The 27,107-nt window shown below is 40.3% G+C and overlaps 5 protein-coding genes across 9 annotated transcripts; 3 read left to right on the plus strand and 2 right to left on the minus strand.

Annotated features, from left to right (window-relative positions):
* The first annotated feature begins 4 nt into the window (after positions 1-4).
* LOC139287352 (GTPase IMAP family member 9-like) lies at positions 5-6,416 on the plus strand. Of its 2 annotated transcripts, none has more exons than XM_070908334.1 (2): positions 5-32; positions 5,074-6,416. In XM_070908334.1, the coding sequence occupies exons 1-2, from the start codon at positions 5-7 to the stop codon at positions 6,069-6,071; spliced, it is 1,026 nt and encodes a 341-aa protein (XP_070764435.1). In that variant the 3' UTR covers positions 6,072-6,416. The 2 variants fall into 2 exon arrangements, with proteins under 2 accessions (XP_070764435.1, XP_070764434.1); XM_070908333.1 differs by lacking the exon at positions 5-32 and adding an exon at positions 4,537-4,609.
* On the minus strand, positions 1,358-16,435 carry faah (fatty acid amide hydrolase). The gene is made up of 15 exons (XM_070908331.1): positions 16,220-16,435; positions 14,970-15,083; positions 14,421-14,561; positions 14,121-14,254; positions 13,746-13,952; positions 13,609-13,649; positions 13,394-13,518; positions 12,943-13,068; positions 12,733-12,830; positions 3,060-3,159; positions 2,850-2,893; positions 2,689-2,728; positions 2,495-2,603; positions 1,825-1,970; positions 1,358-1,587 (listed from the first exon to the last, which is right to left on the minus strand). Exons 1-15 carry the CDS (start codon positions 16,433-16,435, stop codon positions 1,465-1,467), a joined length of 1,764 nt encoding a protein of 587 aa, XP_070764432.1. The 3' UTR covers positions 1,358-1,464.
* On the plus strand, positions 8,537-11,802 carry LOC139287351 (GTPase IMAP family member 9-like). The gene is made up of 2 exons (XM_070908332.1): positions 8,537-8,658; positions 9,888-11,802. The coding sequence occupies exons 1-2, from the start codon at positions 8,643-8,645 to the stop codon at positions 10,964-10,966; spliced, it is 1,095 nt and encodes a 364-aa protein (XP_070764433.1). The 5' UTR covers positions 8,537-8,642; the 3' UTR covers positions 10,967-11,802.
* A 1,144-nt stretch (positions 16,436-17,579) lies between the features above and the next one.
* uqcrh (ubiquinol-cytochrome c reductase hinge protein) lies at positions 17,580-20,476 on the minus strand. 4 transcript variants are annotated; one of them, XM_070909073.1, is made up of 4 exons: positions 20,340-20,476; positions 20,000-20,035; positions 18,727-18,888; positions 17,580-17,820 (listed from the first exon to the last, which is right to left on the minus strand). In XM_070909073.1, exons 1-4 carry the CDS (start codon positions 20,382-20,384, stop codon positions 17,788-17,790), a joined length of 276 nt encoding a protein of 91 aa, XP_070765174.1. In that variant the 5' UTR covers positions 20,385-20,476; the 3' UTR covers positions 17,580-17,787. The 4 variants fall into 4 exon arrangements, with proteins under 4 accessions (XP_070765174.1, XP_070765176.1, XP_070765175.1 ...); XM_070909075.1 differs by having other exon boundaries at positions 20,000-20,029; positions 20,340-20,464; XM_070909074.1 differs by having other exon boundaries at positions 20,000-20,032; positions 20,340-20,464.
* A 1,550-nt stretch (positions 20,477-22,026) lies between these two features.
* Positions 22,027-26,880, plus strand: LOC139287617 (cytochrome P450 2J2-like). Its single transcript, XM_070908741.1, has 9 exons — positions 22,027-22,230; positions 22,355-22,517; positions 23,427-23,576; positions 23,665-23,825; positions 24,052-24,228; positions 24,630-24,771; positions 25,180-25,367; positions 25,446-25,587; positions 26,705-26,880. Exons 1-9 carry the CDS (start codon positions 22,027-22,029, stop codon positions 26,878-26,880), a joined length of 1,503 nt encoding a protein of 500 aa, XP_070764842.1.
* The last annotated feature ends 227 nt before the right edge of the window (positions 26,881-27,107 follow it).

Below are 27,107 nucleotides of genomic sequence, written 5' to 3' on the forward strand. Positions count from 1 at the left end.
TGAAATGGAAAACACTAACATTGTCCCTAATGGTTTCCCATCCCAGGAGAATTTTAAAACATATGTAAATTTATGTAAACCCAACAGAAACACATATTTACAATAGCACAGGGTAATCACAATATGACGACATGGTGCACTGGCCATGTAGATGGAGGCGCCATGTGTCATTAGTCTCCTTTATCTCGTTTCTGTTTCCTGTTATGGCATGAGTGCAACAATCACTCACAATAAGAGTGAAAATGATCTGCGCTCATCTGTGGCACAGTGATGGAGAGGGAGAGGTGGAGGATGAAGAAGAAGAAGAAGAAGGTAAAGAAAGATGCCTTGCTGCTTGATGCCTTGAAGGTGCAATACACTTTATAAACTCAGTTCATTAAATATTCAACAACAAAAACGGGTTTACTGCACAGGTTTTAAAAGCTGTAAATATCAAATCAAAAGGCCACATCACAAAATGCATCATGACTGATGACACAAATGAGCAGAGGAAGGATCGCGTCTTACCTGTTTAGAACGCGTTACTGTTGACTTGTACCAACACCTGAAAACAAATTTCAACATTTCTATTGTAACAAATAACAGCAGTGGTTCCTCTATGAGAAATTGGATACTTTATTGTACTCTCAGTCATCATATCAGGAAAGCGTACAGTTCTTGTAGAGAGACAAATATGATTAAGGAGACAATATTATTTTCCATATTCATTATAATTCCTAATTTTCAACATTTTTCGCATGTGGTTGCGGTGCCTATTTGCCTAATGGTGACGTGAATTAAATTTGTTCTAAAGCATGTAGTTCCTCTTCATGCTATATTGCATGAAATATTAAACAATGCCAGGAGTGGCAAAACAGAACAAAGACTTGGCTTATTTCACACCTACTAATGTCCAAAGAGGATGCTGAATTTTGAAAAAAGAAATAAAACCCATAAAGATCAAAAAATCAAAAAATCTGGCCTGTCAGTGTCAGTTAGACTTAATTCAATAAGCAAAAGGTTTAACAAAAGCAAAAAATGTCTGCGTTTATATGTTAGTACAATACAAATTTAAATTTCAAAATCACAAGGTTTGTCAATGAATGAATTAAAAACAAGCGAACAAATACAGAAAAGAAGTGAACCTTCAGTAATCAGTAACCATGAATATTACCCTCAACAGTTCAACAGTTAATGTAGGAGCTTAAATGCAGATAATCGATATTTGACAAATTAGCATGCAAGTTTCCTTGTAGAGCAAAATAGTGAAACTCAAAATATTAAAGATTTTCAAATAATTACCTTTTTTAAAATCAATGTTAATTGTCTTAACTTTTAGTCAAATTTAATATATTTTATTTTGTGTGGTTAACAGGTGTTGTGTTTTGTGCAGCTACTTAAAAGAGCATCTTCATCATCAATAATTTACAGCAAATTTAACCTGTAGCCCCTGATGTTAGCTGCCACACCTGTGGCCTCCGGGCCTTACTTTCTGCTCTGTTTGACCAGTTGTTCCACCTCCTTCATGAAGCGCAGACAGAGCTCATCCTGCCACGGCAGGGCGACACACTGAACCGCAACGGGCAGACCCTCGCCTCCAGTCACAGCCTGAACACAAACACAGGATCCAGTCAGTCAACATTCGGCAACCAGAACCACCACAGTCTTCTGCCTCCACCTACTGAACAACTGTGGAACTACTGTTTTAAGAGAGTCACTAAAATTGTCTGACACTGAAGTTTGGGTGGATACACAGGAACCTTATTATTGTTTTATCATTATTAAGCATTATCATTATTTAAATCATTTGGCATCAGTCACCTCTCACTGTCACGTGTGTCTTACCTCTTTGAAGAGCTTCTCCCAGTAGTCGTGATAAATGCCCTTACAGTGCTTGAGTTCCTCCTCATCCTCTGCCGTCACCGTGGAAACAGGAACAACACCAGCAGGAAAGTTGAGGAGATTGTAAAGCATCGTGTAAGTGGCAACCTCTGGGAACAGAAAATTGAAACACTGAGTTATACTGGGTTTCATAATAGTCATAGTATTGCTGTTCTGTACGGTAATCATGAGTATGACGATGTACAGTGCTGTGATAAAGCGATTTTTGGCAAAGAATTAAGTCAGATTCCTTTATGCAATGTGGGAGAAAATATTCAAAGGAAAGGTGATGAAAGAAGGAAGGGAGGCACTGTATCAGTGTCCCCTGAGGATTAAACGTTAAATACAGCTGATTTTAATTTAAATGTCAAATATAAAGAACATTATAGCAGTACGGCCCGGACAATATGTTTTTATGGTGTACAGCTATCCATGATTTATGGAAACTATCAGCACAGACAAAAGAACTCTGACTAATATCTTGTGTTCACAACACACATTGCATACTGAACATGACAGCTTATAGAAAACAGAGGGATTGATGGATGGACACTATTATATCTCGTACCTCTCTCTAATCATTCACACTGCCCTTTCAGGAATTACACACACATAGCTGCTCAGGTTACCGTACGGGTATTCTTGCTGCAGTATAAGAAGTTGTAGGCTGGTCCGATCACAGGGCACAGCAGCACATCTATGTTGCATCTTCTCCAATCTGCTATCGTTTCAGAAATGTAGTCCTAATAAAAACACAAGAGAATTAAAATTCCCCTGTATGCATTCATACATGCATAAGCATCATCATTAGCTGACAGCTAACAGTACCTCAACAGCAGCATGTTGCTTCCACAGATCTGCAATGGATCTAAAAAAAAAAAGGCAGAAAAAGAATCAGTATGTTTTGGAGTTTTGCTCATTACATGCAGTGGGTGATTATGTAACAAAACTTCAAGCACAACCTGTCAACTTCAAAATTACTTTCTCACCCAAGTCCAGAGACAGCACTCAAGATGGCAGAACCACGAGGAGACTGCAAAAGACAAGCACCACATAATACAAATCAAATCAAATCACACAGTAACTGTTTTTATTCATATAACTGCCATGGTCATTTTCAAGCCAAAATCATGCTCAACGTCACTGAGGATTTTATTTTCTTTATTTATGCATGTCTGTCACAGCAGGAGATAACTCACCAGGGGCTTGAGGAGGAATGAGAGGGTTTTCTTCAACCACCTAGGAAGACGGTAAGGGACAACCTGTGCTCTGAGACAGGGGTCCACAGGGCCCCCCTCCCTAAAACAGAAACAATGAGGGATCATTGGCAAACAACAGAACTATCTTTTCAAAGGAATATATGTAATATAGTTTATTGTAATAGTTAGACTGTTATAATAAAGTTTCAGAACATAGCAAAAAAATATATTATAGCTCCATGAGGCTGCACAGCAGAGCTTTGAGCTAAATGCTAACATCACCATGCTAATATGCTTATGTTTACAAGGTATGTTTACCATGTTCGACATCTTAGTTTTGCATGGTATTTGGTCATAATCTAAAGTATTGGACAAACTGAAAATTTGACCTGATGATGGAGCTAGATGAAAAGTTAGGTGATCACCAAAGTTTTTGCAATTAATGCTGAGGGGAACATACAGTAAATGTGTGTACCGAATTTATTTACATTTATCATCACTATCGAGCCCCCATACCACACCCAACAGGTCAGCTGTCAACAACTCTGCAAAACATGTTTACTTTCACTAACAGCCTCAGTCTAACACAATAAGCAAATGTAGTTTCACTTTCATTTCTGCAGTGTGAAAGAACAGCTGCCATTTCTTGTAAATGGTGGAGGGAGGAGTGAACAGCTGTTGAAGTGTGGAGTTATCTGAAGGCATAAGCAGCATGCTGACTAGGTGTGCCTGCAGGTCAGAATTCCTCTGGGGAAGGCAGCCCTTCCTTGTGGGTTGACAGCCTTGAACAGAAAACACTAGAAAAAATGTAAAGCTCTCTGTATCTGCAGTTTGACTGATTACAGCTCCTGCAGGCAATACTGCTACTGACCTTGTTTTTTTTCTTTTCTGAGGTCTCGTGGCCTCCGACAGTGAGTCTTGGAATGTTTTGATTTGAGATAGCACACCGCCACCTTCTTTGAATAGAGACACTTCCTCTTTATGAAAGCAGGTTGTTAATATACAGTATGTTCTTTATGGGAAAGTGAAGGAGTTCCTGTATGACCAAAGAGCTTTGGAAACACTTGCTCAGCTTTTGCTGGCATATGAAGGATTATGCCTGACTTTTTTAATATCAATAATTGAATGAATTAATAAAATCATTAATTGAGAAATGTTTTTTATGTTACCCAAAAATAAATAGTCCGTTTTCTATAAAAAAAATAGGATATAAAAGTCGTACCAATCACTTATGTCATGTTGATTATGGTGGGGCATTATTCAGATAAAGCGTCTCTTGTTCTTTCACTAGATATATTGATTCAAAATGGTCAAAGACTGTATATCGTGTTTTGAATATATTCCAATTTATACCCTCATCTAAAATCCTTCCGTAACTGAAACAATCTTGAAGCTTTATTTTCACTTTCATTGTGTAACCAGTGCAGATATTTGTGGGTGTGGTTTGGTGTATAGGGCCATTTTCAAAAGTAGCTGCAGCAGACACTCTGAACTCTTTAACCCAAACAGGACCAGCAACTACTACAACCCAAACATGGCCAGCAACTCAGGTAAGTCATGATACAAAAGACAATTATTCTACAGTGATCACAGCTGAATCTAATTTTATGTAACGCTAATGTACTACTGTAGCTCCTATAATACTTCTATAGACTTATACTGGGTAGAACAGCAAAGACATATTCATTATTTTGTATTTCTGACCTGACCTTAAGTTGCAAGACCATAATCTGACTAGAAACTCTGAAGTACTTTTATACATTTATGAGATTTGTTCAGTTAAAAATCATGATTTCTTAGTCAGCAGGAAAATGATTAGATGAATGCCATTTTATTCGAAAGAATCTGAGTCCTCTTTTGGAGGGAGGTTCAAAGATGTGCTTTTAAACTAAGCTGTGGTATCAGCGAAACGGATGGAGAGCCTGCAAAAGAATATAACGCTGAATAGATGTTTCTTCTCTCCCATCTTTCTATGAGTTGCATTAAGTACAATGTATGCTCAACTTCTACACAGGACGTAACAGAACAAATAATAAGGAGCTGAGGATAGTGATGGTGGGGAAGACTGGGAATGGGAAGAGTGCCACTGGAAACACCATTCTGGGACGACAGTGCTTTGAATCAAAGTTCAGTGCAAAGTCTATGACTGTAGACTGCTCGAAGGGCACAGCTGGGGTGGATGGGCAACAGGTTGCTGTCATTGACACCCCGGGTCTGTTTGACACCAGGTTTGGCATGGATAAAACAGCTAAAGATATGAGCCAATGCATCTCTTTTGCTCTTCCTGGACCCCATGTGTTCCTGGTGGTCATCAGGCTGGGCAGATACACTGAAGAGGAAAAGCAGACGGTGCAAAAGATTCAAGAAATCTTTGGCCAGGCCGCAGACAGATACAGCATGGTTCTCTTTACTCATGGTGACCTTCTTGAAGACACCACTATCGAGGACTTCTTGAATGAAAGCTCAGACCTTCAAGAACTCGTGGACAGATGTAACGGCCAGTACCATGTCTTCAATAATAAGCTGAAGGATCGCTCTCAGGTCACCGAGCTGATCCACAAGATCAGAAATATAGTCCAGAATAACGGAGGAAGCCACTACACCAGCGAGATGTTCCAAGAGGCAGAGAGGGCAATCGAAGAGAAGAAACAACAAATCCTGAAAGAGAAGGAAGAGAAAATACGAAAAGAACAAGAGAAACTGGAAAGGAAACTTCAGGAAAAATATGAAAAAGAGATGAAGAAAATGAATGAGCAACTCCAGGCTGAGACAGAGAGGGAGAGGGAAGAGAGAGAAAAGGAAAGAATAAGTAAAAAGGAGATGAGGATGAGGAAGATGGAGGAAAGAGAAGCAGAAAAGAAGAGAGAGGAAGAGGAAAGAGAGAGGCAGATTGAAAATATGAATAAAAGTTTAGAGGAACAGCGTGAAAGACAACTGAAAGCGTTCACAGAAATCTTACAAAGGCGAGCTCTGCAGCAAGCTGAGATGAATGACCCTTGTACAATTCTCTGATTTGGTTTGCTTTTGTTTCCAACAAGCAACTTCAGCTTATTCAACAAGCTGCTGCCAGAGTTCTAATGAAGACGCAGGAAACTGAACACATTGGACCCGGAAGAATATTTTTCCTTCTACACAAGATATTTTCTCATTTTCTGTATGTTCATATATTTGTATGTATGCATTTTTCAGCTGAGGCTGTGGCTGTTACTTTTTAGTGGCTGTACACTACCACCAGAACAAAGCATTGAAAGAGCTCCCTTATTAGTGTAAGTTTGTGGTGTGCTGGCTGGAAAATAAAGTGGTGTCATCCGTTTTCATGGCAATTACTGTGTACATACACATGAGATGTAAAATAAAGTGGTCCCTTTTTGGAAGCCTCTGGACAAAACTGAAATCAACAAGGTAAAATGTTAGCCAGTAGGAAACATTTAAAAGCCAATATGTCACAATTTATATACAGTTGATAAAAGGGCTACACGATTATGGCCAAAATGATAATCAATTATTTTGATCAATATTGAGATCATGATTATTTATGACGATTATTTTTAGGGACAAAATATTTTTATTGCACTTTCCCATTCAAATAAACAGAGCACTTCTGTCACTTCCATGTTGTGCAACATTCCTGCTAATGTATACATACTTCGCATCAAAATAAGTAAGGTCCCTACTCACAGTGCATCTCCTGGAAGCAAAATAAAACTGTACTTTTTACAGTGACGCGCTGTACAGCGTCTCTGTTATGGATGTCTGGATGTCTAGGGATGAGTTGACACTGGACATGGATGGGAATTCAGTGAGGTACTTGAACGACTTGCCTTAAATCCGAAATACTTCTAAACAGTGGAGTTTTATATGAGCAGGGCGCGCATTTTAAATGTTAATATCGTTGTCGATCATCTTCATTTAATTGTGGGAAGCTAAAATCGTGATCGAGATTAATATTCAATTAATTGTGCAGCCCTAGTTGATAATAACGTTTTTTTGTTTGTTTTTGTACTATGTGAAAGTGTTGACATGACATTTTGGCCTTGTATGTATCAGGTAATTAGAAAACACTACTGACTTAGAGTGCAGTACTTATAGTGTAATTTATTTCTAGGTCCCTAAAAATGGAAAATTTGTTACAGGGGTACCCAGTAAGTATTTCACTGATATTTCATTTGTGCAAAATATTAACACAGTAATCTGTGGGCTGTAATCTAAAGTGGAACTAACAAATACAGTGTACAGACACATTAACTGACCTCTATGTTCATTTAGCCAGCTAACTAGTTAAGTTGGTTGTGAGCTTGGATTTTCACTTGGCATCAAAGTGAAGCGCCAATATTAATGGCAGCAGCCAGCTGCTTAACTCACACTTCATATTCTAAGAATAGCCCTGGGCTAACTTAGCCCCTTTTCACACTGGCACCTTAAAGCCCCGTGTTTTCAGGAAATAACCCTGAAAGCGGAGGCCACTAGTGACACAGGTTACAGAGATAAAAGATCAGTTATGGTAAATCAAAACATTACACTTTGTAAAAATCAGACACAATACAAAACAGACAGTTCATCAATACAAGAATTTACCAAAAACTCAGTACCAATGCTGGCCACATTCAGTGTCTCTTAGTTCAATGCTTACAGACCTGATTGTCCTTCAACCATGTTTTCAAACTACATTTAAAATGCTTAAAAGTACTGCATTCTCTGATACTCAGTGGTAAAAGAATTCCATATCCCGGCTGCCTTAACTAAGAAGCAGTTTTGCCCAAATGTTGTGGACGCTCTGGACCTCGGCCAGCAAGCGCTAGGTTAAAGTCAGGGTCAGCCCACTTGGAATGTTCAAGGATTGTAGCAGTGTGAAAGCTTTCTGAGCCTGGGGCTCCTGAACTGCTGGCATTTCTTGTAAATGGCAAGGGAGGGTGGAGCAAGGTTTGAAGTGTGCAGTAAATACTGGGACTTTCCAGGAAATGAATCAGCCATGGATACATATGTCAGATAAACAGACAAACTAAACAGGAAAAACTTGTTTCTCCACATAAGTTTCACATATAACTGGGACATAAAAATTACATAAAGTAATTAGCATGACTGTATGCTTAATATTGACTTTTTTCTCAACAGTAGAGATTTCCAACCCCAGGTCATGCAGGCGTTTTTGGAAAAAAGCTCAAGACTTTGAAAGGTTTTGAAGTATTCTGTGTTCTACGGAGTACATGAACTCATTGGATTTTGGATGACAAAATATGTTACAATATCTTAAGATATTAATTTAGAATAAGTAGTTGTCTTGGTGATTATGGTGGGGCATTTTTCGCATAAAGTGTCTCTTGTTTTCCAACTAGATATATTGATTCAAAATGGTCAAAGACTTAATATTCTGTCTTGAACTTCTGTAACTGAAAAAAACATGAAGCTTTATTTTCACTTTCACTGTGTAACCAGTGCAGCTATTTGTGGGTGTGGTTTGGTGTATAGGGCCATTTTAAAAAGGAGCTGCAGCAGACACTCTGAACTCTGCATCTTCACTTCAGCTGCAGTATCTACTCTGAACTCTTTAACCCAAACAGGACCAGCAACTACTACAACCCAAACATGGCCAGCAACTCAGGTAAGTCATGATACAAAAGACAATTATTCTACAGGGATCACGGCTGAATCTAATTTCATTTAACGCTCATTTACTAATGTAGCTTTTATAGACAAATACTTCTAGAGATTCTTCTAGAGACTTCATTATTTTGTATTTCTGACTTAACCTTATGTTCCAAGATCATAATCTCACTAAAAAATCTGGAGTACTTTTATACATTTATGACATTTGTTCAGTTAAAAATCATGATTTCTTGGTCAGTAGGTAAATGATCTTTTGGAGGGAGCTTCGGAAGATGCGCTTTTAAATTAAGCTGTGCTATCAGCTAAACCTTTTCTCTGACGTATAGGGTGATGTAACAGAAACAAATGGTTATATTATTTTGTTAATGAAAAGGTTTATGAGAAGCCCCCTCACTGCAGTGTACAATGAGGGATCCTTCTGTGCTGAGCATGGATCCCTTACTGATTCATTTAATGAAGTGGGTGTGTGTTTGTGGTACCAGACGGACCCAGTGACACTATATATAAACTACATCCTGTTTCGCCTTTATCCCACTAGCAATAGCCTTAGAGGGCAAGGCTATAGCCCCCCAACATAACCAGTCCTCTGCTGACATATGGGAGGTTACTTGATACTTGTAAAGGATGTATTTTACTGTTTTGGTATTTCCTACTGTTAACTATTTGATATTGCTTATAAGGGACCCCACAATTTATTTATTTTAATATAATTCAACTTCATTCAGATATAGCACAAACAACCACTGAATGAATGTTGACGCAAAAAGTGTTTTCAAAACTCCCATTGTGCCGCTACCACTTTATATAATATTTCTTATGATCTTAAAAAATACTGCGTTTGTATTCAACATGTGCTTTTGTGCACAACTGTTACCTTCAACATCAACCTCAAATGGACCAAAAAACGAAAAACAGGATGGGAGTTGCTCAAAATCCCCAAAATGCACACTGCAGTGAGGTCTGAACAGGTGGTTTCCATCATGCAGTTCTACTTTCAGCTGACAGAGGGGGCAGTTTAAAAGAACTGCTGCCTTTTCCTGTAAATGGTGAACTGAACAGTGCAGAAGTACTGAAGCCACATTAGATCATGGAGAATGGAGAGTCTGCAAAAGAATATAACGCTGAATAGATGTTTCTTCTCTCCCATCTTTCTATAAGTTGCATTAAGTACAATGTATGCTCAACCTGATGTAGATTCTTATTCAGTGTCATTCTTCTACACAGGACGTAACAGAACAAATAATAAGGAGCTGAGGATAGTGATGGTGGGGAAGACTGGAATTGGGAAGAGTGCCACTGGAAACACCATTCTGGGACGACAGTGCTTTGAATCAAAGTTCAGTGCAAAGTCTATGACTGTAGACTGCTCGAAGGGCACAGCTGGGGTGGACGGGCAACAGGTTGCTGTCATTGACACCCCGGGTCTGTTTGACACCAGGTTTGGCATGGATAAAACAGCTAAAGATATATGCCAGTGCATCACTTATATTGCTCCTGGACCCCATGTGTTCCTGGTGGTCATCAGGCTGGGCAGATACACTGAAGAGGAAAAGCAGACGGTGCAAAAGATTCAAGAAATCTTTGGCCAGGCTGCAGACAGATACAGCATGGTTCTCTTTACTCATGGTGACCTTCTTGAAGACACCACTATCGAGGACTTCTTGAATGAAAGCTCAGACCTTCAAGAACTTGTGGACAGATGTAACGGCCAGTACCATGTCTTCAATAATAAGCTGAAGGATCGCTCTCAGGTCACCGAGCTGATCCAGAAGATCAGAAATATAGTCCAGAATAACGGAGGAAGCCACTACACCAGCGAGATGTTCCAAAAGGCCGAGAGGGCAATCGAAGAGAAGAAACAACAAATCCTGAAAGAGAAGGAAGAGAAAATACGAAAAGAACAAGAGAAACTGGAAAGGAAACTTCAGGAAAAACATCAAGAACAGTTGAGGAAAATGAATGAGCAACTCCAGGCTGAGAGAGAGAGGGAGAAGAAAGAAAGAGAGGAAGAGAGGAAGAAGGAGAAGCAGGAGATGGATGAGGAGAAAAAGAGGGAGAAGGAAGAGCTAGAAAGACAGAGAAAGAGAGAGAGTGAGGAGATGACAAATAGGATGAAGAAAATAACCGAACAACATGAGAAAGAACTGAGAGAGGAAAAAGAAAAGTTGCAGACCAGGTATGAAAAGGAGTCCAGAAAGGAAGCTGAGGACTTCAATCCATTGTATGCTCTGGTAAAAGCTGGTGAAGTCATAATTGGAGGAATTAAAGCAATTGGAAAGGCAATTGGGAGCTTGTTCAAGTGAGTGGTCCCAAATTCAGGCTGTTTAACCATAGAGGAAACCTCCAGAAGCTCCCACACACAGGAACATATGAAATATAAAATGATAATTTCATCCACGTTTCATCAATTATATCTTATCATTAAAACACCATAGAGACATCAGGGCCACCAGTGTATTACCAAAGGGCTTGTTGAGACAAGGCTGTTCTGACAAAGGATGACCATGGAGGTTAATCGGCCAGTAATCTTGGAGCTAGCAGGCCAGCACCCAAGAAGATTGGCCCTCATGTCCAAAAACGTCAAAGACATTTTTAGAAATTGACATTCAGTATTTGAAATCTGAACAGTTTACAAGTTATTGCCTTTGAAAATCTCAAAACTAAATTTTATGAGACAGTAGTATTTGCAGAATGAAAATGAAAAACAGTGAAAATGAAGAACAGTTGTGGGTTTGTCTGTCCACCATTTTTGCTGGTTGATTCAAAATGTATGCAAGGATATTCATCATATCAGAGTATCATATTGCCATCTAGTGTCCTTTTGACATGATTTTCTGAATATGGCCTAAGGAGATATTTAGTGTGTCTTTCCTAACGTTTGACAGTATAATATGTTTGCATATCATTAATGTTTTTAAGATTATATAGTTACAATTAATTTTGGTTGGTTTTAGTTGAATGTATTGTAATGTTTTGCAAATCCTCACATTATTTGATTTTGTTTTCTTGCTGAAGCATTAATTGCATGGCTTATGTTGATGATTTATGCGACTCAAGAACAACTATATGTTCATGCACGAAACTGAAGAAGAAATAAAGATGTCATATGAACCTTATTAAACCTTTGTCAGAGAAACAATTAACTGTCCAATCAAGAGTTCAATGGTCACAGATTTTCTTATTTAAAGGAACTAGGAATCTTACGCTGAACCAGTTTTGAATACCCTAACAGTCCAATTTTTTTTAAATGGCTTTACATGAGGAAATGATAAACAACTATCAGATACATGTTTTAAAAGTGAAGTTTTTTCCTCACAAACTCCCTGGAATGAGTATAAGAATGATGAAATGTTTGTTCCAAGCAGGGACTTGCTTTTTGGCCACTTGGGGGCAGCAGTACCAAGTTCTGGACCCATCAATGACGTATCATCACCTTTTCAGTCTATATGGAGAAGTTGTTAGCAAACAGCTGGTTGTTTACACACCTGCAGTTACGAAGCAACATTATCATTCAATTGGAGACGTGTTTCTGTCCACCTGACAAATGTCCAATATTCCAATATTATATTTTATATAACTTTTTTTAGCTTTGGTCTCCTCCAACTTCTGAGGGAAACATCAGCAGCTAAATGCTTCACTAAGTTCACCAGCTAGTCTCAAACTGTGTCTGTCTGCTGTTTGGAGCTGAGGAGTGAGTTTTTTTCGCTCAAAACAGCTGCCTGATGTGGCCGAGAACTATTCTATGAGAGCGGTGAGAGTGAACCAAAACAGTAGAACTGCTGGCCGGACATTGGCTGAAACTCACTATAAAGCTCCATAAAGCCTGGGGGAGCTGCAGATTAAGGTGATGAAAAAAAAAGGTTTTGTGAGTTTTCGGGGAGGCCTAGCCCCTCTGAGATGTATTTGATTTTTAAAAATGAAAAAAAGACTAATTTCTTGGATTACAGTTGGGGTTTTGCACCACTCGGTGCTTAGGCCCTAAATATGCTAATTCTCGCACACTTTCAATGAATTAGGTTGATGACTACACTGATTAAATAACTGGCATCTTAAAAGGAATTCTACTCACAGTTTTTGAAGCAGGGTGTTAGCTCCATCTGCTAAGACACCCTTTACCAACAGTTCAGTGGCAACGTGACTGATCTTCAGAGGACAGTAGGGCACCAACTACAGGCACAAATGACAGGGAAACAAGTAACTGTATTAAAAACATATAGCTCATATCACATATTTGACATGGCTGTAGATCATACAGTGTGTGTGAGTGGTGGGGTCTTACAGTATGCCCTGCCTGCTCTAACAAAGCTTTGACCTCTCTGATGCCTCGGGCCATGCTTGGAGACGGGTATGAGTAGCCATCATTTTCTAGGTAACCGATCCTCAGAGGTTTGGAGCTCTGGTATATCTGAAGGACAAGACATTTTCATTCTGTAAGATTAGTAGGGAGACATTTGAATGGAAGCGCACATAAATAGATACTTTTTTGGTACATACTTAATAAAAGTTTGTGAATAGGAGATTGAAGCTTTTTAAGGCTTTAATTTTGGCTTTAATTTTGTTTACTATGTTTACTTCTATTAAAGCACAGTAAAGGAATGGGATCATTCCATATTTCACAGGTGTCAAAGATAAGACACCTATGACCCCCCCCCCCCCCCCCCCCCCACCCACCCCCCATTAAATGGTGACTTGTCATTTTTACAGTTCATTTGTTTTTGTAGTGGACAAACCTGCTTATTAAAAGGCAAGGGTGGAACAGTGGGGTCCAAGGAAAACATGTGGTCGCAGAGCAGAGCCTGCATACACAGAGCCAGACTGTCCACATCCCTCGCCATGGGTCCAGAAGATGACAGCACTAATTTAATAAGAAAGATAAGAAAATGTAACCACGTTTTTCAAGCGACACATATATTATGTAGGCAATGACGATGCAACTGTAACTTACCTGATTTTTGCCCTCTATAAATGGGTCTCACACCCTGTGCACTGACACAAGACACAAAGAAAAACAACATGTAAACAAAGCAAAGATAAAAGTGGAATAACTTTATCCATAAAACTGACCAAAGCAGAGACACTCACCTTAGACGACCTGATGTTGGCTTAAAGCCACAGATGCCACAGAATGAGGCAGGAATACGGATGCTACCCCCTATATCGCTGCCTATACCAAGCACAGAGCCTCCTCCCCCAATGAGCGCCCCCTCTCCCCCGGACGAACCTCCGCTGGTCTTCTGGAGGTTACAGGGGTTCACGGTCTGCCCATAGATGGGGTTACTGCAGTCATAACTGGAGATGAGGCAATAAAACAAAAACACAGATAAGCAACAAGCACCACAGCCTTTGTACATATAAAAATCATATATCACCCTTTGTGTTGCACTGTGTGACAATAATGTCAGTTTGACATTGTGAGACAGCTTAACGTTGTGATAACTTGATTGAGAAATGACCTACTTCAACAGGCCTTGGGGCAAGTTGGTTTTCACAAAGGGAATAGCTCCTTGTCTCTTCAGAACTTCAACAAGCACGCTGTCCTTCTGGACGGGCTTGTCCAAATTAATGATCACACCGCAAGAAGAGTCGTGATTCTTGTGTGTGTGTGTTGTAAAATGAAAAAAGAGAGCAGTGTTAGATAAGACCACATCAAAGACATAAACCTGAGCTATATTGAGAACGCTGTAATGGTTTTACAAGTGCATACATATTTGGAAACCCTGTCAGTAATGAAACTAGTAATACAGAACCACGAAATACCTTGTATGCAATGTTTTCTTTGATGCTAACTGGAACTCCATACAAGAGGCCGTCCTTGTTGGAGGAAACAGTTTTCAGCTGGTCAAAACTCTCCAACAAAATCCCCGTGCAGCAGTTCAGCTTTTTGTTTACATCCAGAGTCTGTGGGAAAAGGAGAAAAAAACAGCACAAACAGGTTCACGTTATGCCTTATCACCAAAAAAACATGAAAGTCTAGTAAGACATGAAGTAGCAAGTAAATAAATATTTACTTGGTAACAGCGGATTAAATCTACCCTGGGCCAAAAGCCTTGAATGAATGAATGTGTGCGGTGCTGTACTAGGGTACATGCAAACATTTTTCTTGTAAGTCAATAAAATAAGAAATGTGTTGCAGCAAGCAACCAAGGTTTCAGTCGGAAGACTAAGGATGTGTTTCAGCATACAAACAGGAATTAAGTAGATTTGCATGTGGCTGACTCTAAGTGAAAGTTCAAATTGATTACCTTTTCCCATGTTTGTCTGTGTTGGTATGTAAGAAATGAGCTGTGTTATGTGTGGGTTTTGAACCTTTTCCATGTAAGAGTAAAACACGTCCTCAGGGCTCAGCGAGCCTTCCTGCAGTTGCTCTGTCAACTCAGACAGGGACAGCGTCAAGATGAGAGCAGAGTCAGTCATTGGATGCTAGAACACACACACACACACACACACACAGCAGCACATTTGTGGAAAATTAGTTCACACACTAGGTAATAATCATCCCTTTTCAAAATTAGCTAAAGGTTCTTCACAGATGACAAATATAGGCCCGTAACAAACTGTTATTTTGATCAACTGATCTGCTGATTATTGTTGACATTAATCAACTAATCATTTTGTCAATAAAATGTAAGAAAAGAATGTAAAAATCCATTATAAATTGCCGGAGCCAAAGGTGACGTCTTTACATTGTTTGTTTTGTCTAAACAAGAGTTCAAAATCCAAAAATATTGCATTAACTGTCTTACAGGACAAAGAGCAGAAGAACATGACCATCTGAGCCGCTGGAACCAGTCAATTTGGTGCATTTTTTTCTCTTTTAATTAACAACAAACTAATTTTGATGATCAATGCAGTTGCCAGTATTTTTTTCTGTCAATCAACTAATCATTCTAGCCTCAGACAAATACTCTGTGTACATACTACATTTCTTACAATTTCTACCTTACACTGAATGAAAGACCCCTTAAACGTCAATAGCAAATGTTTCAATTCCCCCTGTGAAAAATTAAAGGCTACACATTAAGGCAGCATATGTGTGACAGGCACGAGAGGTACAGGTGTAAATACTAGCATAACGATGGCTCCATTCCATTCGGTGTCGCAGTAAGTTCATGTCAGTGAGTGAGCGTGCACAATGCCAGAGCCCTGGAACTGGCCGAGCTAAATGGAACGCAGCCGTCATTTGTGCCATACCAGTAAGTGATGAAGTGGCAATGTAGCCATGACCCTGTAGTGTGTAGTATTGAGCTCGCTCACTTGATAATATAAATGTGACGAGGTATCATCTATAAAAAGCAGCATGCTATTGGTGAGCCCGTCCTGCTATGACAGACCAACATGTCTGCGATGAGAGAACAGATAGTAACAGGTGCAGCATCATGCTAGACTTTTTTTCCCCCCCAAAGCTCAGATAAGCGTGTTGACAACAAATTCTGTAATTTAGTTATTTGTCATTCCTTTCGAAAACTTCATTGTATGCAAGTCTGGATTAAACGCAGGTAAGTACGTGTGTTTTAAATTCCTCATCAAACAGACAAGCCCTCCCCTCGAGCTCTCACCGACTTCTTGTACTGGAGCACAGCCTGCTCCGCCCGCCGCAGACTGTCATCCCTCCGGTTTCTGGCTCTCTGGATCTTTTCCTTCGTCTCTTGGTGGCCGGCGAACCTCCGCACCAGCACCACCAGGGCCCCCACGCCGCAGGCAGCACCCGTCAGTAATGCAGCTGTCCAGTTGTCAAACTCCACTCCCTGAAGAAACTGCTGAACACTTTCCATTGTTCCCACGTTTGTCCTCTCGCACCAAGCACAAGGATGCACGTCGGCTAACTCAAGCTAACGCAAACAAGAGTCTTCTTAAAGCATGCGGTTGTTAAGACTTTTACGTCAACAAGTGGGCGCGGTAAACGCGGTTGGTTACAAGTTCATCGTGGAGCTCCTTAACCTCGAGTTACCCTACCATAAGATTACTGAGCACATTGGTCAGATCTGCTCTAACCACCCGCCGGTGAACCCGGATTGGTTTTTGTTGAACAGCAACATTTACAGGGTAGAGGGCGCCAGCGCTGCCTCGAGTGATCATTTTATCCGAATGATCAATCTGTCCAACATTACAAATATACTCCACACTCCCCAGCTGACAGACCAGTCTGTGCAGGATGTCTCTCCTTCTCATAGACCCTTTAAAAAAGGCAGGAATGAGTAGTTTTACAGGACGTCCAGCGCTGACACTCACTTCACTATCAGAGGCTGGTGTATATGTGATGCTGCTGGAGTTCATGTTAAGCTCAGGTTTAATGCAACGCAGGGGGGACAGGGGCGGTGTACGCTAATATAACGTATAACTTGTGTTTGTGTTGGGTGGGGATCAGTGCAAGTCTTTGGCCGTGTTCGTCAGGTTGACTGCAGAGGGGAAGAAACTGTTTTTGTGGCGGGAGGTTCTGGTCCTGATGGACCGCAGCCTCCTGCCAGAGGGGAGGGGGTCAAACATAGTGTCCGGGGTGGGAGGGGTCGGCAGCGATCTTCCCTGCTCTCCTCAGGGTCCTATAAAGTTGCAGAAAGTAGGCAACTGACCCTGTTAAAAGCCAGTTTTTGCAAACAGATAGCAACACTTGTATGAGTTGTGTTCATTTTTGAAGTCACATCATTGAGTCCTTCATTCCCACCTGTGTTTCTGGCTACTAGAGAAGCGTCTCCAGATGAAAACGAGGAGATGAAAAGGAGTTGAGCAAATTAAATGTAGTGTAGTGTAATGTTTTTATACCTTAATACAGCTTCCAGTGTTGTTTTCTATGTGTAATTATCACCTGCACCTGAAATCTATTACGGTGAAACCTTCATGGCAAAATGTTGCTTTACAAGAATCACTGACAAACTTGTATTGGGTATCATAAAAGTCATAAAATAAACTTGTGACACAAGATAAGGTTTTCAAGCCTTCCACTTTAATGAAATGTTGACTCAGACAACCTTGTTAAATACTTAAGTTTCTTGACATGAGCAGATACAGTAAAGTATATATTTAAAGTTACAACATACAGCAGATCCACATATGGAAAAAAGCATGTTTTCTTCATAATACAATATTTGAAGAACATCATCAGCCTGTGGTGCAACAATCAGGGAGGACTTCATTTGACCGAATGGAACAGTTTGTGTGCCACCTGCAGAGGACATAAAGGGAATTCATTAATGCACACACACTACATGCAGTGCAAGGTATGGTAAACTAAAGTTTTAATGTCACTCAAGTTACTGCTTGTAACAAGCAGGTCGTAAACAATTCCATCATATATTTTTGTTCATTTCAAACTAATGTGCCAAAACTGTTGGCTTGTTCACATGGAATGATTGCCCTTTTGGCAATCTTTCACATGTGCCCTTTTGGGCAATCTTTTACATGTGCCTTTTTGGGCAATCTTTTACATGTTCCCTTTTGGGCAATCTTTTACATGTGCCCTTTTGGCAATCTTTCACATGTGCCCTTTTGGGCAATCTTTTACATGTGCCTTTTTGGCAGTCTTTTACATGTTCCCTTTTGGGCAATCTTTTACATGTGCCCTTTTGGCAATCTTTCACATGTGAATGATTAAAGGAAAATGTGCTCCCTGCTGTCAATAAACTTCTTGTTATTTTCAAATGTTGGGCAAAATTCCTTTGTGAAGGTTCTTTGATACAATAGGACAATGTATCCTGAAATCTATCAAGGTCCACCCTTGAAATAAAAAACAATGTGAACATTGTGAAATCCTGTAATGACAGTGAAACAACTGTTGTAAGAGAGATGTGTCAATCTTGATTGCAATTGATCTAATCTTGACAAAAGAATGTGAACCTTATGTGAAAATTACACTAAAAGCAACAACATGCTTAGGCCAACACAGAGCTCTCCAAATGACAGATTAGCATGAACCTGTGGTATTGTTAATGTAGCTTTTGTGTCCACCGTTGGCAAGACTAGTGTAAGCCAAGCTGTTCCATGATTAACAGAGTGGCTACTCATAATTGGCTCCTTTGGGGTGTATTTTCTAATCTTTCTGCTTGGTACAACTGGCAAATGTCACACTTACACAGTGGTCCCGAGCATGTAAGAAGTCAAACAGCTCCTCGGTACAATCCTCCTCCGTCGAAGACCGAGAGCCAACTCTGGTCTCACACTGCTCCAGACGCTCCCGAGTGTGAATGCAGTGCTCGGCCTCCTCACACTTCTGTCGCATCGTGTCAAGGGGATCCTGAAACAGAAAAGGCAGCATTCAGAATATTTACCAATACCTTCAACAAGAGAAACACACTCATTAGATGATCAGTACTACACTCAGTTGCCCCCACTGGGTAAGGATAAACTTAATAGTGGAAAAATCTAAACACCACCACAACAAACTACAGTAAGAGCATACACAGGGATTCAGGGGCGATATCTGTACTGTTATAATTGGCTATGTTTCGAGCTATCATGTATTCTGATTCTGTATTTCTCCACTGAACCTATGATCCTGTTTTGTACTTTTCTACTGAGCACAATGTACGTCCTTGAAGATAATATGACTGGTTAGAACTGGTTTTCATACCCTCTATTTTATCAGTTAGATTTACACCGTACCACCAACATCCACACATGATTTATTAAGTCCAACCTCTGTACAGGGCAGGCCCACCCTGAGAAGATAAATATGAATCATTTTCGGACATCGGGGCTCCTTCTGACTGAGATCCTGCAAGAGCTCTGTCACTCCGAGCCCAGCGCTGCATTTACTTTACCTGTGACCGAAATAAAGTTTACATCTGTGAACTGAACATTGCTCCAGTTTGTTCTTCGGCTTCCAACAAAAGAATCGGGTTAACAGTACCCAGAAAAAGACAAGGAGACACCCACAGACATGCCCAACCTTCTTTTCTTCAAGGTTTGACATATTGAAACTGTGTGGAGGTTGGAATCAATCAGTCAGAAGGAGGAGTCTATAATATGGAGAGGGAAAAAATGCCTCACATGTATTTATAGATACATTTCCAGAGGGGAGGGGTGGCAATGGAGAAGGCCTGAAACGACCTCACTGCTGGTTATTGTTGGTCATGTAGGGGGGAAAGACAGGAGGTCTAAATATTGTCTACAGCTTGTACACCTTTGTATTAAAACACTCCTTTCTGCTTCTCATATTTGTTAGTTTAATGTTTTATTTTCTTCCAGCTTCTACAAAGTAAATGCTCCCTTCATCGCTTGACAATTTGATATAATCAATGATAAGTGAAATACAATAAAAGAGCGGTCAGGCTTGTGATCAAATGCGTCATCTCACAAATACACAGAGGGACAGTTAACATAGTTTGATTCTCCAATTAACATACCACCATGTCTTCCTCTTCCTCCTCTTCTTCCTCCTCCTGAAATAGACATACAGGACCGAATCAATTACATCATTCACTTCCAGACATCATGACAGTTGTTAGCCATCGATTTTGTACCAACGACGAACTAGTAGCTGTTATGTCATTTTGATTCTGCTGCAAGAATTTGCTTCAACATGTGTCTGAACGACAATGGAAATGTTAAAGTTGGCTAATGCTAACGTGAGCTAACGTAGGGGATGATGTAGCTTGGTTAGCCGTGTTGTGTTAGCTTGCTAGCTAAAATAACAAAACGATACAGGCATAACAGAGTTGTCTTAAAACTGTAAAAGCTACTAACATCCTCGGGCTCTCCGTTCATGATCATCTTCTCCTCGAAAACCATGGTTTTAGTGCTCTTGCCCTTAGATGACCGGCTATCAGATCTCTAGTGTTGGAGGACACTGCAGGTCACACGCGCACAGCGGTAGCGGACAAGTTAGCTAAAACACACCACACAGTTTCCGGCCAGCAGACTTTCACAACAAACCTCCCGTTCAACAATTTTGTTTCCTTCCTTCCTGAAAATAAATACATCATCATTGATAACGTCAATGAAAATATACCGTCGTCTTTTTTTGAGCCACGCCTGAAGCCCCCAAACGGACTCAATTAGAGGCGATATAACTTGAGACAGCCTATAACCCTTTGATACGATCTTTTTTTTTACAACGAAAAGTTGTCCGGAGGCACTATAGGCAACAGAATAACTTGTGGAGACAGACAACGTTTTCTGATAACAAATAGCCTTTACCCTCACTCAGAAGCAGATGTTCACACTAAATGTCGATACTCGCAACTGTGTTTTATTTTGAAGTCAGAATCATCTGGCAGACTAAATGTGTGTAAATTACTTCCCTCGGCCACAATTATGAAACTCTGTACTACCATCATGTGTTGAAAAATAGTACTACATCAACTGGAATTAATTACTAAATATATGGCCACAAGCATGTGTGCTTTTGATCTTGGACTGTTTTCAATGATTTGGATTGGTCCCCTTAGTTAGAATTAAGGTAAACAGTAATGCTACAGCATACAATAATATTAAATGTGTTATAATAAAAATGTAAAATGTTTTCCCCTGTCTGGTGTGAAAGAAGGGCCTTCACAGAACCCTGATCACGCCCCTAACAAACACAGTTTGGATGAACTGAAACACAGACTCACTAATTATCTTGTGACTATATTGGAGAAAATCCCAGCAGACAGATTCCAAAATGTTGTAGACAGCCTTCCCAAAAGAGTGGAAGCTGCTATAGCATTATATCAATGGCCAGGATTTTGGAGTGAGATGTTCAGCAATCGCATATGGGCATAAAGTGAAGAAGAGCAAATTGGAGAAAGAGACAAGAAATACTTATCTTGAGCATGGCAGAGCTCAAATACAAGGTATGATGAATTCAAAAAGACACAGACAGAGAGGGCTGAAGATCTTGGCTGCTAAAACACGTCTTTATGTGATCATACAAGACAGAATTAATTGTAATTTAAATCTGCAAAAAAAAAAGAAGATACTGACAAAGAATTGTCATGATTAGAATCTTTTGAAAAGCAGAAATCACCATCTCATTCTCATAACAGACTGTAAGGAACAACATTTCCACACAGCTGATGTTGGTAAACCTTAGCTAGTTGTTGGGGATGGGGAAAATAAGAACACAATGAATATTAAGTTTTCATATCAGGTAATTTGAGTTTGGCTGTCTATTTGCCTGATAAGATTACATATACAACAAATAATATTGCCTAATGCTAAGTTAGAATAATTGTTTTAGGTCACTTATTAACAGTGTTTGACATCCCTTTTCTATGTATATAGAGGTCAGAGTCCAGTTCAACACGTAGGCCTTTGTTGTTGTGCCAAAAGCCAGTAACCTCAAGCTTCTCCCTGATGTTATTGGCTCCTGGCAACATACAAGCCTTGTATCTCACAGGAGAAGTAAGGAAAACACAGGCTATAGTTAGACAGTGCCCTTGTGTGCAGAATGAATTCAGTCTTTTCTGCAATTGGATTCTACGCTATCTGGGATGTCAGAGGTCTGCTGCTCTTCACGACAGTTTTCATCCTCACTGCAGATTATATTAAGAACCGTCGGCCGGCCAGCTACCCTCCAGGACCCCGGGAATTTCCTGTTGTGGGCAACATATTCACTGTGGACCACAACAGGGCCCATGAGAGTCTGACACAGGTAGATCAACAGATGTTAAAAATGAACCATTAAAACTACAACAGGTCAACTGATAGGAGTCATGTTTCTGTTATCTGTTACATGAAGCATCATGCCTTTCTTCCTCTCTCATATCCACTCACAGTTAGCAGGGAAATATGGAGATGTGTACAGCCTGCGAATGGGCCAGATGTGGTTTGTGGTGTTAAACTCATTTGAGGTTGTAAAAGAAGCTCTGGTAAATCAGGGAGACAGCCTAGTGGCTCGCCCAGTCCTCCCTCTGCAGCAGGACGTAGCCCATGGACTAGGTGAGAGGACGTAACACACACACACAAAGACGAAAAGCCTGTGTAGTCAACTCACTGCTGTTGTGATACTCCTGTGATACTCATACAGCAAAGCATTGTTGTAGTTTGTTGTTTATTGTTTGTTCAGACTAAGGTCATGAGAATGTTGTATTTTTAGGGTATATGTCATGTTGTAAATGTATCACATTTTTTATAATAAAATATCCTTTTTTTGGCAGTTACAAACATAAAGACTCTCTCCCAAATATGTTGACCATTCATAATATAACAGCACTATTGAAAGCTAAATTAAACCCCAAAAAAAGTTTTGTAGAACATGGACCGTTAATGTTTAATGTTTCCATATTGTAGAAACTGAGATTTCTATGTCTTTTTTGATTATAAAGCAGGTCTAGGCGCTATATAAATACAGTGAAAGTGAGCAGTCCACACAGCCCGTATTCAGAAACTGCCTTTAAACGAGCCGTCGCAACTTCCATAAGGTTGTGATGTCACACCGCACTCAGCCACTCCCCCAGCAGGTCATCTGATCCAGGCACAGCATGCCCACCAAGTACAAGGACAGGCTCATCCATTCGCTTAGTCTGTCTAAGATAATCGACCACTCTGCTCAGGACTACTCTTCAAGTTTGTTCAGTTTGTCTAAAAAGGCTTGTTTCAGACAGAGGGTGAACTGAGGGGCTGCATAAACGACCAGTATGAGATAAATAATAATAATAATAATAACTTTTTTGAACTGTGAATCATGCAAAGCTACTCTAGTGGAATCCCAGAATAAAAACATAAAGCTGAAATGAGCATAATATGGGACCTTTAATATTTAACGTGTAAAAGAATATTTCTTAGTTTTCCTGATTTCTATCCACTTCATTTTTATCTGCTTTTTATGTGTTTTATGTGTTGTATCAGGTGTAATTTTCAGTAACGGGAATATATGGAAGCAGCAGAGGCGTTTCGCAATTTCAACCCTCAGATACTTTGGATTTGGCAAGAAGTCACTTGAACCTATCATCTTGGATGAATTTACACATTGTGCAAAAGACTTCAACAGCTATAAAGGTAAAAAGTGAATGCACAGCGATGCATTTAGAAGGATACATAATGCCAAATACACAATTTACATGTAGTTTTCTGTTTAACTGTGGAGGTAAGCCATTCAATCCACACCTCATCATCAACAAGACTGTCTCCAACATCATTTGCTCCCTGGTTTTTGGTCATCGCTTTGAGTACAGTGATGAGAAGTTCATGAAACTGATGAAGTGGTTTGACAAAGGTCTCCAGATTGAAGCCTCCATTTGGGCACAGGTATGGCATTTTTTAAGCTATTGATGAAATCTTAATGCTATGTACTATTGTTGTGCAATACATTCCTCATTGTGAAACAGTTTATCATTCAGTCGAGTGGCTCCAGTTGGCCACAGATATGTAATATTTAGTACAGCGATTTGTAAATGGTATTTCAATATTTGGTACCGATTGTCACATAAAGAATTATCAATATGTTATTGTTCCAATCTGCTCTACTCTGCAGCTTTACAACTCATTCCCTCTGCTAATGAGACGTCTGCCAGGGCCACATCAGACAGTCCAGCACATCTGGAACAATACAAAGGACTTCGTAAGAGTAGAGCTTAAGGAGCACAAACAGAACTGGGATCCTTCAGACCTAAGAGACTACATCGACTGCTACCTGAATGAGATTCAGATGGTGACTGACACTAGATGCAGCTTTGTATTGCTTACACACGGTTGTAAGCAACTACATCAGAACTATAAACTGTTAATGTGTTGTAAAGACTTGACGTTTCATTGTGGCACCACTCCTGACTTGTGCGTGGTGAAAAGTGCCAAGACCAGATGAGCACTTTTGCCATGACCTCTACCTTACAGCCTTATCTCCATACAGCATGCACACATTTCAATCCAATAAAACAAAACCTTCTAAACATTTTTCAAGGTACAAGGTCCAATACACATTAAAAGCTTTTTACTCCTCGACAAAACATAAATCCAAAGTTGCCATTAGAAAAGATTATGACCTTGGCTGTAATAGCGCTGACATGAAGTTGTTCTGAATGTTTTAACACATGTATTTGTATATATTCTCAGAGTAAGGGGCAGGCTGACAATACTTTTGATGAGGAAAACCTGGTTATGAGTGTCTTGGATCTGTTTGTGGCTGGCTCTGAGACCACATCCACCACCCTGCGCTGGGCTTTCCTCTACATGACAAAGTACCCTGAGATCCAGGGTAAGAGCACCGACTGAGCCGATGAAGCTCTTTGTTCTTACTCAATGTGCAAATGAGTGACACCAAAACACATTTGTTGGTGGTAATTCTGTAGGTGTAAAAATCAACATCAGTGTTTCCGGTTCTCACCCACTGATGTAACTACTACTCCAAGGTGACAAATGTGCAATCAGCGTTCCCCACATTTACGATCAACTCTGTGCAACTAACAATATACAAAAAAAAATACTGTATATCCTTTATGACTGGTTCAAGGCTGCAAATCAACAAGAACACGAATCTGTATATTCAGTAATGTGGGAGTGCTACATTGTGCTTCATCTCTCCAGGGGTCTTTAAGATGTTCTGTTGTGGCCTGTTGGATGAAATACTGTTTCTTCTTCTGTCCGTTCCCCTCCTGTTGCACAGAAAAAGTCCAGGCTGAGATAGACAGAGTGATTGGACAGTCCAGGCAGCCGTCCATGGAAGATCGTGCAAACCTGCCCTACACTGATGCTGTCATCCACGAGATCCAGAGGATGGGAAACATAGTTCCTCTCAGCCTGCCTCATGTTACCAGCAGAGACATCCAGCTGGGAGGCTACACGATCCCAAAGGTCAATTCTCGTATGCAGTTTTTTTGTCACATACACAATCATGTTGCGTCATTACAATTTGTCATTACCAATCATCAGGGAGTTACAGTAATTCCCAATTTGACCTCGGTGCTGTTCGACAAGAATGAGTGGGAGACGCCCAACACCTTCAACCCAGGACACTTTCTGAATGAGGAGGGCAAGTTTGTGAAGAGAGCTGCTTTCATCCCTTTCTCTGCTGGTGAGGAGCAACACAATCACTTTTTATATTAGTGTCTTTACACATTTGACCCATGTCTTTCTCGTGATGAGTGCCAGTCACTGATCACTGCCCTGCTACACCAGTAATAACTGACTGGAAGTATTAACACATTAGCATTTCTTATGAAAGGCTCCCGACATGTTCAGGCCACGCTGGTGAATTTTGTTTTGGCTTTGCAGAAATAGTAACATTTATTTCTTCATTTCCACTGTATACCAGTGGGGAGCAGTTAAAAAAAGAGATCAGGAGTGGGAAGTGTTCATCTTTACTTTTGCCGTACTAGTGGCCTAACAATGCAGATGTATGACTAATGATTTTGGTGAACCTTTTATCAAGACCTAAAATTAGGACAACTTTTCTCATAATCACCAGAACAATTAGCAGTTCTACTTCCTTTGAGGGCCTTATGAACATGATTACTACGGTTGTGTCGGTGGTGCCAGCAGGGTATCAGGAACACAGGGTAAGGACCCAAATGCAGACGCAGAGTCAGAGCTGATACAGTTCAGTGAATTTATTAACATAAGAGGCAAAAAGGCTTACAGGATGGTGAAGCAGACAAAGAGGCAAACCAGCGAAGGCTGTCCAAAGAAGAAAGCAAATCCAACAAGGAACAGGCAAGAATCAAAAGTCCAACAGGCAAAGTCCCAAACAGACAGGTAAGGAGTCTCAGGAACAATAGAAAACAGGATACAGACGCTGACGAGCGAGACATGACACACACAATCTGACTTAATGATCTGACCAGGAACAAAGGAAATTAACTGGTATTTGTAGTGAAGGGTGATTAGGGAATGAGCTGCAGGTGGGAAGCTCAGGTGACTGCAGGGTTGATGAGAAATGGGAACAGGTGTGTGGATAGGTGAGGCAGTCAGGTGATGAGAAAAGGAGGGAAAGTCCAAGGACTTCTGATGGACAGCTAGAGGAAGGCAAGTGTGAACGTGGTTTGGGAGAAATGAGCAGGGGCTGGAGACAGGGACTGAGGGGAACTGAGGAGAACTGAGGAGCAAACTTACATGTTGTCTTCAATTAGTTTGACCTCTGGTCCAAAACGATGTGTCAAAGAAATTGTGTCAAGAAGGTTTTCCTGTCTCAGGTAAGCGGCTGTGTCTCGGGGAGAACCTGGCCAGGATGGAGCTTTTCCTCTTCTTCACCTCATTCATGCAGCACTTCACCTTCTCCATGCCTGCTGGGGTGAAGCCTGTGATGGATTCCCGCTTTGGCGTCACTATGGCACCACATCAATATGAAGTCTGTGCAACCTCACGCTAAGAGTGGCTCTGACAGAAATACTACAAAAAGCAACAACCTTTTTTATTCTGTTGTCACCACTTGATTACTTCATTGTTCGGGTTTGGAGAATATATCAAACTGATATTTGGTGTTAATAATAGATCACTGCTGATGTCTCTTTCAGGCAACAAAACTGTAATAAAGGTTCTTTGCATTTTTTTATTTAGTGTAATTGTGTTACCTTTCCACATGGGCTACAAACCATG

This window comes from Enoplosus armatus, chromosome 7 (assembly GCF_043641665.1).
Source record: "Enoplosus armatus isolate fEnoArm2 chromosome 7, fEnoArm2.hap1, whole genome shotgun sequence".
In the NCBI taxonomy this organism is placed as follows: Eukaryota; Metazoa; Chordata; class Actinopteri; order Centrarchiformes; family Enoplosidae; genus Enoplosus; species Enoplosus armatus.